Below are 18,957 nucleotides of genomic sequence, written 5' to 3'. Positions count from 1 at the left end.
CAATGGAATAAAACACATTTTCACCAACATATCATCCCTCTACCAATGGAAAGGCTGAAAGGTTTATTCAAACATTTAAACACACTATGAAGTATGGAAGATCAAATTCAGGTAACATATTTTTTACATGTATCAAAGTTTTTATTGTCTTATAAAACAACGCCGCACAGCACAACAGGCGTGACACCATCAAATTTGTTGATGGGAAAGGGGAATCAGCTATAAGTTAGATTTGTTGTATCCAAGTTTGCAAAGTGATTTAGAAGAAAAAGGGTATAAACAAGTAAAAAATCTCCCAAAAGTATGAATTTTTTTTTTACCTTTATCTGATGTCATGGTGAGATCACATAACATTCCAGAGAAGTGGGTACCCGGAGAGATTGTAAGAGAGATAGGAAATTTACATCATGATGTTCAAGTTGGTGAAAATATTGTAAAACGTCATGTTGATCCATTACAGCCATTAAACCGAAATACAATAGAGCATGTGAATGTTAGAGATGGAAAACTTTCAGAAGTAGTTAGATCAAATGAATCAAATATTAAACAAGATGCTACAACATCAAAAGTAGATTCAGAACCAATTCATGTACCAGTACAAGATGAGGTTAGAGTGCTTTCTAATAGGATTAATAGAGGAAAGCCCCCTGAGAGATTGGATTTTTAAAGATTTTTACAATGTCAAGTTAAGGGGGGGATACTGTTTTTATTAGTGTAATAATGTACTATATTACCTCAAATGTTACATCTATTGAGCGCAGCATTGCATTATATTCAATTGATAAAACCTGTTTAAGATTGTACATAACTGTAATAATGTATTTTGATATTAGGGTTCAAGCATTCATTGATTACCTCAAAGATGGGATGTGATTCTTTCTACTTTTGTACTGCAGCAGGATTCAAGTCTTTTGAGAGCGATGCTCTTATGTTTGTTATGAAATTTTGGTTTTTGAGATTATTTACGAGATGCTCGACGCTCAGTTGGGAGTTGGTTGTTGGAAGCCCAGAGCCAAAAGCAATGTAGCCTCTTATTATACATTAAAGGGTTATGTATACACCTGCATTTGATTCAACATATCATCAATAAAAATTGACAACGCAGATGGGATACCCCTGGATAATTACTAATAATTATTCACTCATTTTCGGGTGAGTAATATAATGAAATCACCAGTCAATCAACCAACATAAAATATAAAAAACGCATGGGGCTGACCAACGTCAAGGTCCTCATTGTCTTTATTGCCGCATAAAGGTGCCGAAATCCTATTTCATGAGGGATTTGACATTGACATTTTTCTCTCACCACCATAGATAAACAGAAAACGTTTGCTTTCATTGTGGGGATTTCTATTACAAACTTTCTCCTACCCACAATGAAAATGAGCTTCTAAGCAAAACCCGAAACTACAGCCCTGATTATGTCTGTCTTTTTTTTGCTATCATTTTTTAAACTATTAAACATATGGGAAAGAACAAAGTGAGGATTTTATGCAAAATTTGCTATGGGTAATCTTTCGTGGATTTTTATAAATCCAATGAATATTCAGATCCACGCTACAGCAAATAAACTAAGATCAATAAAGTCCCTGAACAATATATGAAGAAGAACATACCAATAGCAAAGGGTAGTTGGTAGATCTCGCCCAAGGACGCTGTCAACGCTGTATTGAACATACAGTAGATGTCCCAGCCCAGGGGAGTAAGAACTGTAAGTTACACTTCTCATAGTTTGGGGTGCTTATGCCAGAGAGAGAGAGAGAGAGAGAGAGAGAGAGAGAGAGAGAGAGAGAGAGAGAGAGAGAGAGAGAGAATCTGGCCTATGTATCCATTTACTTGTAAATAAGAATATTACATTCAACTTTTGTTTTTATAGTTGAATCCCATTAAAAGTCTCGATGAATATACATCTCACTTATATCTTAACAGCCTTGACATGATCAAGCTTTCGTCTTCAGATTGTAAAACAGTGAAAAGAAAAGAGTCAAATCTTAATTTTGCTTTCATGAAGAAAATTACCAAGTGTCAATTGTTTCACTTCCCAAGTCTCTCAGTGGCAAACAACCTTTAAGTTTAGGTCTTATGGTACCATTAGGTTTGTTGTTTTATAAGTTAATTATCTGAAATACTCTAACTCACAGTTCTTTCAAAAATACAACTTAAATAGTTTACAGAGTAAATAATGAGCAGGGTTAAGGGGGTGACAGCTATAGAAAACGGATTTTGACACGGGAAAAATCATTTTTTTGTGTGTGTGTGAGATAGCCATGTCGTCCTGATGGAAGTTCCTCATTGGCCGTTTCTACTTGGGATATTTCTGCGTGTGATATACCAGAGAAATTTTATCTTAGAGGTATCAATGTGAGACATCGGATTCATTTCTGTCGCTTCCGGATCTAAGTTTGCTGCTTTTTACCAGTTAAGCTTCTTGTTGAAGCTCGTGGTAAAGAGATTGATTTGCAGTTCCGGGACTTGCTCTAGAATGAAATAGAATGATTTTGTGTCCAGAGACCATTCTGTTTCCTGAGGATTGGATCTCGACAGGGTGTCCACCGTCACATTGCGAATCCCATCGAGGTCAACTGCTGAAAGATGAAATTTCCTCCTTTTTGCTAAAGAGAGAATGGCTAGGATTACATGGTTGATCTGAGGAGATCAGGAGCCCTGTCTGTTGACGCAGTGTACTATTGTATTGTTGTTGATGACTAATTTGATGTGATTTCGTCTTTGGGCATAGTCTCTTCAGAGTTAGACACAATGCTATAGCTTCCTGAACATTGATGGGAAATTTCTGAAATGCAATCAAACACTGACCCTACACTTTTTTGGAAGAAACATACTGCTAGGGAACTGTGTACACAGTCAGGGGGATGGCAGAACTGAGGCAAAGCTTCTTGCCCTCAGGTTGAGGTCCTTCATTGGGGATAAATTTCAGTTTAGAGGACATAACCCACTTGCCTATAAGGCTTTTATTCTCCTGAGCTGCTTCGTCCATGACTTCTTCAACCAATTTTTCAGGGAAGAGATCCTTCTCCCAGATATTAGAGTTGATCAGTTTTCTAGGTTCATGTCTGATTGTAGCAGCGGCTAGGACGTGTTCTCTACATTCTCTCCTGGCTAGGAAGAAAGCATGTAGAACCCTATGAAAACATGATTATGTGAGTCTTCACCAAGACAGGAAAGAGATCAGATTTGGAATAGTTTCCAAGAAGCATCTCTAGATAAGATTGGAAGGCTAAAGAGGCAGAAAGTCTCTTTCTAGCTCCCAATTCTCCATTTAATAGGGATTTGAGATTTCTATGCAGTTTTTCATTAAGTAGTTTGCCTTCGATGTCTTTATATAGTTTTCCAACAGTGAAGGTATGTTGGATATCCTTCCAGTTTTTCAAATCATAAGGAAGGGCTGGAGAGACAGGTTTACATTCCTGTAGCACTGGGAATGGCCTGCTCTCCACTATTGCTTTCATCACGCCCTCTAAGCATTTAGAGGCAAAAGGGAAGACAATATCCTTGGGTGCCACAAAGGTGGCCTGTTTCCTGCCAAAGGCTAAAAGTTGGGTATTGTTTAATTCAGCAGTCTTTAACTAACTAAAAAAAAAGAGATTGAGCATTGCTATGGTCTAAAATGATTGTTTCCTTAGTGATTGTATCATCACTAATGGACGCTTCTGAGTGCCTAGCAGTAAGGATAACTATCGATCGATGTAAACCATTCCAAGTCCGAAACTGGCTTAGAACCCAAACCATCCCCAATATGGAGGAACCCTTCAGTTAAGGCCATATGCTCAGCCAAGGGTTCTTTACCCTTTAACCCGCAAACGACATACTGGTACGTTTCACATAAGCCATCCCTTTACCGGTATGTCCTTGCAAAAAAATGCAAAAAATTTTTTTTTTCATATTTTTGTTAGTTTTTTGAGAAAATTCATGTATTTTCCAAGAGAATGAGACCAACCTGACCTCTCTATGGCAAAAATTAAGGCTGTTAGAGCAATTTAAAAAAATATATACTGCAAAATGTGCTGGGAAAAAAATAACCCCTTGGGGATTAAGGGTTGGAAATTTCCAAATAGCATGTGGGTAAAACGGTTAACTGTGCATTTTGGTAGGCTTGAAGCTGGGATTCTTTAGAAAAAGGTGCCTTTTGTAAAGCTTCTATCCTCGCTGTTAGCTCCACTTGAGAACGTTCATTTTTGGCGGTTAGGTTCTCCATGAAAGCTTTCTTGAATGCCATTAATTCCATGTTACTAGGAAGGGAAGGTTTGTCTAAAGTTGGAATCATGGTGGAGGCTGAAGCTGGTGCTTGAGCAGCAGTGATGGGAGAAAGTAAAGAGGCACTAGGAGCTGTACTCACATGATGTACAGCCAATAACTCTTCTGAGGCTTCCATGGTCAGTAGGATCCTCTTCCTCTCTGATGCCACAGAAGAAATAGTCAACATGTTTTCAGCATCCAGGCTCATGACTTGCAGAGCGTCAAGGACTTCATCATATGCATGATCTGCTGGTACAGTCGGGAGTTGAACCGTAGGTAATTGATTACCAAACGCAGAGGTCACCGCAGCCTTGGGAAAGAAAAGGTCCTTCAGTTCCAGGGAAGGAAGATAAGGGGCATTTTGTTGAGAGTTCTTCTGGAAGACTCCTACTCAGTGTCGGAGCATCCTCCGACTTTGATCTCGAACGTCCAAGGAGACGTCAGTGGCATATATGGCGGTGTTAAGGAGATCCGTGCAAACCTGGCATTTGGTAGGTTCCTAGAATGCAATGGTTCCCTTGGAAACATGAAAATCAGCATGTTTATGGCAGGTCTTGTAGCTGCAGGGTGACTTGACCAACCTGGTACAGGCGACCTGTAAAGAATAAGTATTGCAATTAGTACATATCATTAAAAATCATATTTTCTTAAACAGAACCTATCCTAATTTAGATAAACATACCACCTAAAAAATGGCTAAAGATTGAAAATAATCAGAACACATGCAAAACTGTTCAGAAATCAATAGTGATTTATGAAGCAAATTATAATAACAGTGTTGTAGGAATATGGAGGAAAGGTTCAAATCAAAGCGACACCAGCCACTTTCAAAGTAGTTGTATTGGAACAAGCTAAGAAGGCAAGTTCACACATCATACTGTCTAGACCTGCAGCAGCTGCCCCCGAGGTGACCGCAGCTGGGTCAAGGCAGCAACTATTTCTAGTAGCCAATAAAAGACTGAGCAGTCAATATCCTAGGCATGTCGACACAAGGTGGCAGACCCATTATAAAGTCAACAGGCGGAGATTGAACAATCACATAGGGAAGGGTCGACACTCAGGAAAGTACAGGAATGAAAGGCAGCTAATAAATGAACCTGCCAAGACCTAATCATTATTATTAACTTATGAAAAGTGGGGTGTAGCTCGTAAGATAATGAGAGCCGTACAAGACAGCCAGGACGCCAAAACTTAGAAATTCAAAGGATTTCCTGACAACCAGGCAGGATCCAATCGACCAGCTTCAGAGGACAATATTTCTCGGGAGTGTGATAAGAAAGAGCAGATGACTAGTCTAAGGCTGCACTTAAGGTGGCAGAGGGAATGACCCATAACCAACACACAGGCAGTGCTAAATGAACTCAAGCTGACAAGACAGGAAGTAGAGAAAGGCAGCACCTCTGTCTAGATAGGCTAACCAGGCAAGGGAGACAAGACTCAATAGCAAGAGGGGCAGCAGAGGAAGTGAGGCTGCAGACATAGAACAGGCTCTGCCATGGCAGCAGAAGAGGACCCCAAGGGGTACCAACTCTACACCTAGATAGGGAGAACTCTGCGGGCAAACGTAGCCTACCTAGTGGGTGAGGAAAAACTCAAAAGCTGGCGTAAGATGACTAGACAAGAGGAACAAAGTTCCCATTACAGTTATGGCCTAACTAGGAGGGGGAAGGGGCAGAGAAACACCCAAGGGTGATCTCTAAAGCAGCAGAGAGATTTTGACCAGGGGAGTTGAAAGTCTCACCTACCTAGGGCAAGGAAAGAGCCTACAAGTAGGCATACTAACAGGCACAAGGATAAGGGACGAAAGGGGTGGTGATGGGAGACTTAGTAAATGGTAAGACGGCATAACAGGAAGGCCCAACAGCGACATTAAAGCAGCAATATTTTTTCAAGGGGTCTGCCATGTTAGGGCACTGAGGACAAGTCCTCACAAGCAGGCATAGCCTACCAAAGACTAATAAGGAAGCCTAATAATCATTAAGGTGACACAAGGTGGTCTACTATTTAGCATCAGAACAGAGGGTAAAGCATTTCAATGTGTAAAGATAAGTAGACACAAGGAACACCATCCCAAGAGCCGTGCAACTCGCTAAACATATAGGTTAAGTGGAAAATTAAAAATGTCACTCTAGGGCAGCTGAGAACACTATCCAACTACAAGAAGGACCTTCAAGACCGCAGCTCCCCGCCATGACGAATCAATAGCATTAGAGGATAGACAGCCTCAACCAAACAGTGAGATTTGGTAAAAGAAGAAGGGGATGGTGCATGAGTGAAAATTTACCAAGCATGCCCGCCCGCTAGCGTAGGCTAGCCTAAGTCAATGGTGAAAAAAAAACACCCAAGAAACACCAAGGAATGATGAGGGGCTACCTTAAACATAACACACCTTAGATGAATACATATTTTTACCGTAATATGACTAAACAACTAAGCTTTTCTGAGCAATTTGGTAGTGCCGCTGGCCTCGGAACAATAAAGGCATGCAAATCAAATAAAACACTGGATGGAGACGCAAAATTCTCCAACAGACCAAAAAGGGGTACTCAACTCAGTTGATGAGGAAGAAGCTGATGCATCCATGATAAAAAATCATTCAAAGAAACAAGAAAAAACAAGCAGAAACTCTCCCAGCGACCGACAAAGATGGCGACTGCAGAGGGGAATGTATCAACAGGAAACGTGTTAGTTGAAGCACATTGAAATCGGGAGTTTTAACGTCTTTGTTGCCCACATATCCTACTCTTACCTTATCCTTCGAGACAAGGTTAACTCTATTCGGGGAAGTATAACCATAGCTTCTTATTAACACATTCCTCATTTATACCAGATATCTCTCGGGTTATTCGTTCCATTAAAACTCCATTGATACCTCAGGGGTAAAATTTCTCTGGTGTCTCACTCGAAGAATTATACCAAATAGAAGCTGCCAATGAGAGACTTCCATGAGGACGCTATTGCTTTAGCCCAAAAAAGTCAAAGATGAAATGATACTGATGGTTTAATGTTACATTCAACTATTGTACACGATGTAGGTTATGCAAAATCTACTCATAAACTTTACTCGACAATAGAAAAACATTAACAGCAATATGAAAATAATAGTCAGTAAACAGTAAATAAAACCATATTTAAGATGTATCATATTGTAGATATTTACAGTATTACACAAAGATCCACCGAATACTCACAGCATACCAAAACTAATGGATAAATATACAAAGTTGTTACCAAGTAGGACGAGTTGACTTTTTACATCAAGGGACAGATAGCGTTGAGTAGTTTCACATATAAAATGTTGACAGAAAGAAATATGTCAGCCACTTATAAGTAATAGAAGCTTTGCCTAACAACCAGTTGTTATATATTACTTTAGTTAGTCTTAACTTATGATCAATTCCATTTTCTGTTATTTTAGTGACGTTATCATTACGTCATGATTTTCTGTTATTGTAGTAACGTTTTTATTACGTCATGACTCCAGCCGTTGGGCAGTTGAATTTGAAATAGAGTCAGTGTCTGCCTCCGTGTACTAGAGAATACATCTCTTTTCAAGAACTCGTCTTTTCATTTCCTTTTTCTGCATGCATCTTTACAGAAAATGACTACAATATAGATTAAGCAGGAATATTACAAGTGGCGACGAGGAATACAACGAAAAATAAATTGATTAACCATGGCTACACAGTGTCCAGCATTCAATCCTAGCTTAGAAACTGTAGTTGAGTTTCTTGAAAGATTCACAGTTTAATCTGCTGATTTACTGCAGCAAGCTGGATACGACAGTACTAAGAAGGTCAGTATTTTGGTCAAATCTCTTCCTGTAAATGTCGTTACTGATGTGCAATGGAGACTCAAACCAGTGAAACTGTCAGACGCCACACACGAAAATATTAAAGAAACTTTAATTGCTCAGTATGAGGTTAAAAAGAGTGTGATAGGTGCAACGGTACAATTCCTGTATAGGAAACAACTTCCGGATGAATCTATTGAAAACTATGCACGTGCATTAAATGACTTGTGTTCAAATTGCAATTATAAAGATTGTTGTCGGGACAGGTCTCTGCGAGATGCATTTGTGAGTGGCTTAAGGTCTGCCAGCATTCTGAGTGGTTTGTTGCAAGACTGTGAAAACAAGTCATTTAACGAGTGTGTTGAGAAGGCGAAACTACTGGCAACATTCTCCGCTGATGCTCAGGATATAAAGCCAGAATGCAATCATCACACAAGCTATAAAGTTACTGAACATAGAGCTAAAGGTATTAAAAAGGTTCCTACTTCATACATTTGCATACGGTGTGGTCAGCAAGCAAATCATTTTGCTAATGATTGTTTTACCATGAAACTGAAATGCAGGAAATGCCAGAAAACTGGTCGCCTTGCTAGGTGTTGCAAATCCACTGCAAAGTCATTGCATACGGTCTCTGAACCAACTCCGAGGGATGCAGCAACGACCCAGAGAGATGTGGCAACGCAGCATAAGGGGATGGCACGCTATGACCAGACGGATGATGATGTTAGTGTCGTAGAAGTCACCTGTGAATGTTTTCAGCGAAGGGTAAAGTCTTTTTTAGAATAAACTCCACTGTGCCTATGTCTGATTCACCATATATGTTGAGCTGTTTTATTAACAATCAGAAAGGCGGATTTGAAATTGATAGTGGAAGTCATGTTTCTACAATATGTCAAAGTGATGCAGCCAGAGCCCGTGTTGTTATTTCTCCAACAAAACACCGTGTTTGTGGATACAGTGGAAATGCTATAAATTTATGTGGAGAAGCTTATGTAAATGTGACCTATGGTCACAAAATGTCGAAACACAAATTCTTAATTGTAAATTCCAGTGATGTTAATTTGTTGGGTAGGGATTTATGTCAAAAGATGGATATTAAAATTGTGTTACCGGATGTTATGCTACATTCTGATAAGGTAAATAATGTAAATGTGAGTAAATATGATGACATCAGGAATAGAATTTTGTGTGAATTCAAAACATATATTCGTGATGAATTTCAGTCTGACGTCAAACATACTGTCTCCTTAAATGTCATGTCTGATGCAAAGCCAATTTTTGCAAGAGCTTGAACTGTTCCATTGCGTTTACGAAGTAAGGTAAAAGAAGAACTTGACAGGTTAATTGCTAGTGGTAAGATATCTAAGGTATATTCCAGTGATTGGGCTTCACCCACAGTTAATGTCATGAAGGATGAGAATCACATTCGAATATGTGGGGATTTTTCAGTTACAGTCAATAAATTCCTCGATCCAGTGCAGACTCCATTACCCTCTATTGACGAGGTCATTGCACAAGTTGGCTCTGCAACAGTTTTCTCTAAAATTGATTTAGCACATGCATTTTTACAGTTGCCGTTAGATGAAGAATCTAAGATATGTACAACAATTAACACTTGTGAAGGGTTGTATCGATACAATTACCTCCCATTTGGCTTACGGGCTAGTCCCGGTATATTCCAGTCATTTATGTTGTAGTTACTGAATGACATTAATAATTTGATTATTTACCAGGATGATCTACTTATTTTGTCTCCTAAGGTTGATGAGCATATTGTTACCTTGAGGAAAGTATTAAATACTCTACAGGATGCTGGTATCAAAGTTAATAACAATAAATGTTCCTTTTTTTTACCGAAGAGGTGCATTATTTAGGGCATATATTCAATAACAAGGGGGTGCATACTGATCCTGGAAAAGTTCGTTCCATTGTTGATGCCCCTGCACCCAAAGATTTAAAGCAATTGCAAGCATTCTTGGGACTGTGTAACTATTATAAACGGTTTATTCCTAAATTCACTGACGAGTTTGCTCCATTGTATAGATTATTGCATAAAATGCAAGATTTGTATGGAATCAAGAACATCAGAAGTGCTTTGATACTGTTAAGTTATTGTTCACATCTCATAGGGCTCTGCAATTGTTTAATCCAGGTTATGAAACCTTGTTGGGAAGAGACAGTTCAGGATATGGAATTGCTGCTGTACTAATGCAACGTAAAGATATATACTCTCTGTGGCTGCCTGTAATATTTGCATCACGTACTCTGAGCAATGCGGAACGTAATTACTCAAATCTTGAAAGAGAGGCATTGTCTGTGGTGTTTGGGTATGAAAAAATTCAGAGAATTTCTTCTTGGTTCAAAATTCATCATTAGGAATGATCAACAACCCTTGCGTAAATTGTTCTCTCATACAGCAGGCGTACCTTTCATATGTTCTGCTTGGTTACAGCGTTGGTATTTAAGACTATCTAAGTTTAATTAATGTTTTGAATATTCAAAAGGCGCAGATAATGTTAACAGTGATTGTTTAAGTAGACTGCCTCTACCTGAATATGATCATGATTGTGAGCCATATGAACTAATATTTACTGTGAATTCCTTGTCAGATATGAATGTAACCTGTGTTGAAATTCAATAGGAGACAGATATGGATGACAATTTATCTGAATTGAAACATTGTATAAAATACGGAGTTCCTATCAATGCTAAGTCTAACTTGTTGCTATATAAGAACGTTTTGAAGGATATGTCTATTATGAAAGGCTACATTTTGTATCAGAATTGTGTTTTAATTCCTCATTCTGTACGGCAAATGATATTAGAGAAATTTCATGTAGGCCATCCAGGAATATGTAGTATGTAGGCTTTAGTGCGCTCTCTTATCTGGTACCCTAACATCGATCATGATGTTGAAAGGCTGGTTAAAAATTGTGAGTTGTGTCAGTCTGTTTAAGCAAGACCAAGTAAAAATCAACATGAAATATGGCCTACTCCACCAAGGCCTTGGTCTCGTGTTCTTATAGACCTTTTTTTCTATGAATCTCATACATGTCTTATTGTTGTAGATGCGCTTAGTAAGTATATAGAAGTGGAAATAGTGCATAGTACGAGTGCAAATGAAACAATTGATGCTTTGCGTTTGGTGTTTTCACGTAATGGGTTGTGACACACTCGTATCAGACAATGCTTCATGTTTCACCAACAGTAGATTTAAACAGTTTCTGGAGAACATTGGCATTATTCATATAACTCCTCCTCCTTATTCACCGTCAAGTAATGGTCAAGACGAGAGATGTGGTAAGGGTTGTAAAAGAATTGCTTAGGAAATACCAAAGTGGTGAATCATTCAAAACATGCTTGGCTTAAGTTTTATTCCATTATCGTACTGTTCCACATTCTGTTACTAACATTCCCCCATCAGTGTCCCTGAATAATAGAAAGTTTGTATCGGTTAAAGATAGAATTAACCCTAAATATACTGCTAATAAACCATCTTGTGAATTCAAACAAATTACTAAATTTGAGGTAAGTGATAAAGTTCTGGCACTTAACTTGAAAGATGGTCCAAAATGGTTTCAAGGTGAAATTGTTCAGAAATTAGGTGTAAATGTGCATAATGTTCATGTTCTGGAATTAGATGTTCTATGGAAACGACACTGTAATCAACTATTGTCAATTATAGGTTCAGAACCAAAGAACAGTATCAGTAATGAGTCCAGTTGTGTATCATCCTATAATGAATTACCTTATCAGCAACAAGTAGTACAACCTTATGTTCCTGTTGAGTCCCCTTCCAATGTTTCGCCTCAGAATAACATAAGTGTACCATCTATTGGGGTTTCTGGTGATATTCCTGTAACAGATGTTATTCCTATCAGGCGCTCAACTAGAAATAAAAAACCTTTGATACGTTATGGTTATGATGAATACTAGAGATGTTATGGTGTGTTATTGTAAATGATTGCCAAGGTTATTTTCTATTATAATATCGTCTTATTTTCTTTTCATTTAGAGAGAAGCAATTGTTATATATTACTTTAGTTTATCTTAACTTATGATCAATTCCATTTTCTGTTATTGTAGTGACGTTATCATTACGTCATTATTTTCTGTTATTGTAGTGACGTTTTTATTACGTCATGACTCCAGCCGTTGGGCAGTTGAATTTGAAACAGGGTTGCCATTCGTACGATAATTATCGTACATGTACGATAAAACCGGGTCTGGTACGATGTACGATAGCAACTATAGGTATCGTACGCTTTTGTACGATAATTCTGTGCTTGCCCCCAAAAAGAAAAAAAAAATCCACTGATGCCAAATATTTCCCTTCTATATCTTTTATGTTTGTAAAAGGACTCAAATACATTGATTCTGAAGTTGGATTGATGAAGTTTCCTTAAAGAGGGAAAATAGCGTCTACTACAAGGACCATCGACCAAGTATTGGTTGGTAATATTCGACCGAGTCAGGTTTGCTGTACGTGTACTGTACATGTTTTAACTCGAGACTCGTCCTAAACTCGGATGATGACATATTACATTATCCATCGACCAAGTATTGGTTGGTAATATTCGACCGAGTCAGGTTTGCTGTACGTGTACTGTACATGTTTTAACTCGTGACTCGTCCTAAACTCGGATGATGACATATTACATAACTAAACTAACAAACAGTTTAAGTCGCAGCAAGGCAGTTACTGGTCTTGCGTGACGGTCGTATAAGATTTGTATTTGTGTAATTTGTTGCTCATTCTCATCAATATGAGTGATGAAGAAGAAGGCGATCTGGAAATGACACCACCCAAAAAAAAGGTAATAAAAGTGTATACTACATCACTAGGCAATTATTGTGCGTGACTCATTGAAGATTATAAAGAAGTAAGTGTGTGTGTATGTATAGCCTTTTCATATTTTTTTCAGGCTAGGCCTAAGCCAAGTTCAAGTACACATCGATCGCAGAAGTACAGAAAAAAATGGGAATCTCTTCCTGACTTTAAACCTTGGTTAAAGGGGGTCCCTGAAGATTTGCTTAAAGCTAGGTGCAAACTATGCAATGCAACTATGCTTGCAGAATTGACTGTTCTCAAAAACCATGCTGAAGGGAAGAAACACAGATCATTTTTTGAAACTGCAACTACCAGTCAGCCGTCAGTATCCTCACTGTTTGGGAAAGCAGTAAAGAAGCCATCAGATTCTGTATCCATAGCAGAAATTAAATTGTGTGGTTTCCTCGCAGAACATAATATACCATCTCAAGCGATGGATCACCTGACAGATCTCTTGAAGGACATTTTTTCCAGATTCAATCACTGCTAAGGCTATGCATGTAAAACGAACCAAAGCAACGGGAATTGTTAAAAATGTAATTGGTATGTCATATAAGGAAAAGCTTGCACGAACATTGAAGGAAGTAAAGTTTAGCATACTTTGTGATGAGTCAACAGATGTCGGGTCGGTGAAATCATCATGTGTAGTAGTGAGGTTTTATGACAAAGATGCTGCAACTGTCGATTGCAAGTTTTGGGAGTTGTATGATGTTTATGATGTAAAAGATCCAGAAGGTGTCCAGGAAGGTGCGACTGCAAAAAGATTATTTGAGGGTTTAATGAAAACATTTAATCAATTTGAAATTCCAGTATCAAATATAATTGGATTTGCTTCCGATGGGTGTAATGTGATGATGGGAGCACACAACTCGGTTGCAAGTCGGTTTCGCCAACAGTGCCCTGGCATATTTATTATGAAATGTGTGTGTCACTCTGCACATCTCTGTGCAATTGAAGCTTGCAAGGTACTACCTAGAAGGTGTGAAGATTTGGCAAGAGAAATTTTTAACCACTTTAAATGTAGCAGCAAGAGACAATGTGAACTAGTGCAATTTCAGACGTTTCTTGAACTGAAACCTCATAAAATTTTGCACCCATCACAGACAAGATGGTTATCGTTAGCTAATGTTGTTAGTCGCATTTTAGAACAGTGGGAAGCCCTTAAATTGTATTTCAGTGACATTTGGTTGTCTGAAAAAAGTTGTATCAGCAGAGCTGATATTCAACAGCCTTCACAATCCTTTAATTAAAGTCTACTACCTATTTCTGGAATGGGTTCTACCAAAATGCACTAAATTCAATGCATTTTTCCAGTCGGATAAAGTTGTGATTACAGTACTGCATGATAAAGTTTGTTTGCTTTATAAGAAATTGTTGTTTTCGTTCATGCAGAGAGAATATGTAGTAAAGACTGATCTTGAGAGGGTTAATCCATCTAGGGAAGATAAATACCTTAAAGACACTGAAATGTATCTGGGGGTGGGAGTACGGAGTGAACTTGACAAGATAGACTCAAAAGAAAACAGGTTAGAATTGTCAGACTTTTATAAACGCTGTAAAGACTTCTTGAGGGTAGCGTGTATGGAAATCAAGAAAAGGTATGACTTTAGTGACAAGATAATCCCTCAGCTAGGTTGTTTCATTCCTGAAAATGCTATGTCTAATTCCTATAGGGAAGCAATCCCTTCATTGTATTCTCTCATTGCGGAAGTTCCTTTAATTGTGTCACCAGATGACAAATCACTTATACAAAGACTGGATGACCAATGGAGAATTCTCCCAGCATTTAAAGCTTTTTTAACTTATGATAGCAAATTGCCTCTTGATATATTTTGGACTGAAATATTGAAAAGAGAAGATGGTGATTTTTCTGATTTGGCAAATTTTGCTCTCTGTGCTCTTAGTTTACCTCACTTTAATGCTGAGTGTGAGAGGGTATTCAGCAAAATAAATTTGTATAAAACAAAAATTAGAAATAAGCTCAAAACAGATACTGTCAATGGTGCTTTGCTGTCTTCTGAATGTATCAAAGAACAGAAGTCTTGCATTAACTTTAAACCATCAGAAGACATGATTGCTCGTGTAAAAAACAGTTCAGTTTTATATCAAGATGTAAAAGATGACTCTGAAGTAGAGTAAGGTCTTTCCTTTTATCTGCATACATTTTCTGTACTCATTTAAGCTGTTGTGGCACTAACCATTTGTGTATGTCAGTCAATTTTATAAGTTCTTTCTCAGGTACTATTTTATAAGTTCTTTTTCAGGTACTATAATAATTTCTTGTATGTTTCAGGTTTTTTACTTTTCTTTTCATGAGGAAAAATTCCAAGTAATTCTTATTTTTTCCTAAGTATTGAAATATATATGCTCTTTTTTCTGAATAAATGTATAGAAACATCCATATGTAAATATTTATCCCTTATAATTTTGCAAAAGGAAAGTGTCATAATGTGAGATTGCAGAAGTGATATTAAGTAATAACCTAACTATCTAAAGTTCTAGTTCTTATTTATATCAGACAGAAACTACAATTTACAGATAAACTGTCAAATATTGCATTAGAAAAAAGTGGTGGAAGAACACTATTTTAAATGACAATACAAAAACATGTATGCCCATTTTCATTTAGTCTATATGCTGAAACTGCACAAGAACAATTTCCTTTGATATTCTCAAAACTAGATTAAGTATTAGTATTAGGTAAATGTACGATAATTAATCTCAAGAATCTGATATATTTGTACGATAATTTTGGTAGGAAAACGATAATTTTGAACCCAAGGTACGATAATATGGCCAGAAAAATCTGGCAACCCTGATTTGAAATAAAGTCAGTGTCTGCCTCCGTGTACAAGAGAACACATCTCTCTTCAAGAACTCGTCTTTTCATTTCCTTTTTCTGCATGTATCTTTAGAGAATAACTAAAATAAATATTAAGCAGAAATATTACACTAGCCAAGCTACAACCCTAGTTAGAAAAGCAAGATGCATAAAGGCCAAGGGCTTCAATAGGGAAAAATAGCCCAGTGAGTAAAGGAAATAAGGAAATGAATAAAAGATGAGAACAAATTAACAATAAATCATTCTAAAAACAGTAACAACGTCAAACCAGATATGTCCTATATAGACTATTAACTACGTCAAAAACAGATATGTCATTTATAAACTATAAAAAGATTCATGTCAGCCTGGTCAACATGAAAATATTTGCTCCAACTTTGAACTTTTGAAGTTCTACTAATTCAACTACCTGATTAGGAAGATCATTCCACAACTTGGTAACAGCTGGAATAAAACTTCTTGAATACTGTGTAGTATGGAGCCTCATGAGGGGGAAGGCCTGGGTTTTAGAATTAACTGCCTGCCTCGTATTACGTACAGGATAGAATTGTCCAGGGAGATCTCAATGTACAGGATGGTCAGAGTTATGAAAAATCTTATGCAACATGCATAATGAAATAATTGAACGACAGTGCCAAAGGTTAATATCCAGATCAGGTATAAGAAATTTAATAGACTGTAAGTTTCCTTCCAACAAATTAAGATGAGAATCAGCAGCTGAACACCAGGCAGGAGAACAATACTCAAAACAAGGTAAAATGAAAGAATTAAAACACTTCTTCAGAATAGATTGATCACCGAAAATCTTGTAAGACTTTCTCAATAAGCCAATTTTTTGTGCAATTGAAAATGACACAGACCTAATGTGTTTCTCAAAAGTAAATTTGCTGTAGAGAATCACACCTAAAATTTTGAAAAAGTCATACAAATTTAAAAAAACATTATCAATACTGAGATCCGGATGTTGAGGAGCCACCGTCCTTGACCTACTTACAATCATACTTTGAGTTTTGTTAGGATTTAACTCCATGCCCAATAATTTGCACCATGCTCTAATTCTAGCTAAATCTCTATTAAGGGATTCACCAACCCCAGATCTAAATTCAGGAGATGGAATTGATGCAAAGAGAGTAGCATCATCTGCATTTGCAACAAGCTTGTTTTCTAGGCCAAACCACATGTCATGTGTATATAGTATGAAAAGTAATGGGCCAAGAACACTACCCTGTGGAACACCGGATATCACATTCCTATAATCACTACGGTGCCCATCAACAACAACTCTTTGAGAACTATTACTTAAAAAATCAATAATGATACTAAGAAACGACCCACCCACTCCCAACTGTTTGAGTTTGAAAACAAGGGCCTCAAGATTAAAACTGCCAAAGGCAGCACTAAAATCAAGGCCAATCATACAAACTTCCTGACCACAATCAAGGGATTTCTGTACAGCATTGGAGATTGTAAGAAGGGTATCACATGCTCCAAGGCCTTTACGAAAATCAAATTGCAAACTAGGGAAAAACATGATTACCTTCAGCAAATCCATTAAGACGTTTTGCCAGAAGACATTCAAAAACTTTAGAAAATATGGGAGTTATGGAAATTGGGCGGTAATCAGTGGGACTTGAGCTACCACAAACTCATTTACATAGAGGAGTAACATTACCAATTCTCCAACAAAAGCTAAAAGCTCCTCTTCTTGCTAACTTGCGCAAAACAACAGATAACTTTGGAGCCAGGAAGTCTGCTGTCTTTATAAAAAACAAAGGAAACATACCATTCATGTCTACACCTCCATAAGCATCAAGGTCCATCAACAGAGCTTTAATCTCACGAGATCGAAAAGCTAAACTAGTTAGTTTAGACTTTAGAAAATAGGAATGAGGAAGTTCAAGTTTTCATTACTCTTTTTACTGTCAAAAACATCAGCCCAAAGGGTTGCCTTTTCCTTTGAACAGTGAGTGACTGAGCCATCTGGTTTAAGTAAAGGATTACCAGTCACATCTACACCAAAGAGTGCTGATTTAAGGGTAGAGCACTATTTATGTTCCTGAGTTGTACCAGAAAGCGTTTCTTTTATGGTTAAATTGTACTCCTTTTAGTTGAGGCAAAAACTCTTTGAGCAAAAGCTCGAAGCTGAGTATAGTTGTTCCAGGTCATATCTGATCTGTTACCCTTCCAGAGATGATAGGCCTCCTGCTTCTCCAAATAAGCACGTCTACAATCATCATTGAACCACGGTTTATCCTTCACTCGGTACCTTAGCACCCGAGAAAGTATATGCCTATCAATTATGTTGACTCGATTTTCGTTCAAAGGGACAACAGGTTCTACACTACTATATAATTGTGACCAATTCAAGCACAAAAGATCATGCAAAATCCCATTCCAGTCTGCTTGGGATTTCATATGAAATTTACTAGAGTATAATATATCAGGGACAGGGTGCTCAGTCTTCACTACTGATGACATCAAGGCAGGATCAGATGTCCCAACTGGAGAACCAACCTTACTAGTGATAATGCCAGGGGAGTCAGTGTATACGAGGTCCAAGCAATTACAAGACCTGTGAGTAGCTTCATTTATGATTTGCTCACAGCCTGATTCAGAGGCAAAGTGTAAAGCTCTTAAGCCATGGTGATCAGTGGGAGATATAGAACTTAACCACTCCCTATGGTGAGCATTTAAATCACCAACAAAGACAAAAGAAGCCTTTCTATCATCTTCTTGTATCTTAGCAATAAAAGTACGAAGGCAATCGAAGATAATCATCCATGTCTGGATTTCGGTAGATCGAACACAAATAAAATTTGTTATGCCTGCCACAAACTTTTATTACCTGAATTTCAGGACATCCACATTGATAGCAGGACTTATGAGAAACAGGGTACTCAGTCCTAATATACACCGCCAATGCCCTGGCTCTAAGGATGGCATCACGTTTCAACATTATTGGCTTCTTAAAACCAGTTATAATGAGCTCAGATGAGTGCCTCATATTAGAAACCAAAGTTTCTGAGCGCAAAAGAATATCATACTGTCTGGACGCAACTGTAAGGTCTTGGATATTTGCAAAAAGACCACGAATGTTACAATACAGAAGACGACATTGACGAAATCTAGGACGTACTGGTCCCGGATTTTGCTCAATGTCTTCACACAGCATAAAAATTAATAGAAATAAGAAAGAGACATCATACCTAGAAACTAGATTAACAAAAATTATAA

General features: G+C 37.7%; 3 protein-coding genes across 3 annotated transcripts; all 3 read left to right on the top strand.

Moving 5' to 3' along the window:
• The first annotated feature begins 4,709 nt into the window (after positions 1-4,709).
• On the top strand, positions 4,710-9,342 carry LOC137618827 (uncharacterized). Its single transcript, XM_068349035.1, has 3 exons — positions 4,710-4,748; positions 8,027-8,773; positions 8,896-9,342. Exons 1-3 carry the CDS (start codon positions 4,710-4,712, stop codon positions 9,340-9,342), a joined length of 1,233 nt encoding a protein of 410 aa, XP_068205136.1.
• Positions 9,343-11,208: 1,866 nt separating this feature from the next.
• LOC137618826 (uncharacterized) lies at positions 11,209-11,986 on the top strand. The gene is made up of 2 exons (XM_068349034.1): positions 11,209-11,350; positions 11,475-11,986. The coding sequence occupies exons 1-2, from the start codon at positions 11,209-11,211 to the stop codon at positions 11,984-11,986; spliced, it is 654 nt and encodes a 217-aa protein (XP_068205135.1).
• Positions 11,987-13,375: 1,389 nt separating this feature from the next.
• On the top strand, positions 13,376-14,131 carry LOC137618825 (zinc finger protein 862-like). Its single transcript, XM_068349033.1, has one exon. It carries the CDS (start codon positions 13,376-13,378, stop codon positions 14,129-14,131), a length of 756 nt encoding a protein of 251 aa, XP_068205134.1.
• Positions 14,132-18,957: the final 4,826 nt, after the last annotated feature.

Source organism: Palaemon carinicauda, chromosome 25 (genome assembly GCF_036898095.1).
Source record: "Palaemon carinicauda isolate YSFRI2023 chromosome 25, ASM3689809v2, whole genome shotgun sequence".
NCBI classification, from domain to species: Eukaryota; Metazoa; Arthropoda; class Malacostraca; order Decapoda; family Palaemonidae; genus Palaemon; species Palaemon carinicauda.
This window is presented reverse-complemented; position numbering and strand designations above follow the sequence as displayed.

Coding starts and splice junctions, on each gene's coding strand:
- LOC137618825 (XM_068349033.1), top strand. CDS start 13,376: ATGCATGTAAAACGAACCAAAGCAACGGGAATTGTTAAAAATGTAATT.
- LOC137618827 (XM_068349035.1), top strand. CDS start 4,710: ATGGCGGTGTTAAGGAGATCCGTGCAAACCTGGCATTTG. Junction 4,749..8,026: donor CCGTGCAAACCTGGCATTTG/GTAGGTTCCTAG, acceptor GATTTACTGCAG/CAAGCTGGATACGACAGTAC. Junction 8,774..8,895: donor ATGACCAGACGGATGATGAT/GTTAGTGTCGTA, acceptor ATTAACAATCAG/AAAGGCGGATTTGAAATTGA.
- LOC137618826 (XM_068349034.1), top strand. CDS start 11,209: ATGGGTTGTGACACACTCGTATCAGACAATGCTTCATGTTTCACCAAC. Junction 11,351..11,474: donor TGGTCAAGACGAGAGATGTG/GTAAGGGTTGTA, acceptor TTCCCCCATCAG/TGTCCCTGAATAATAGAAAG.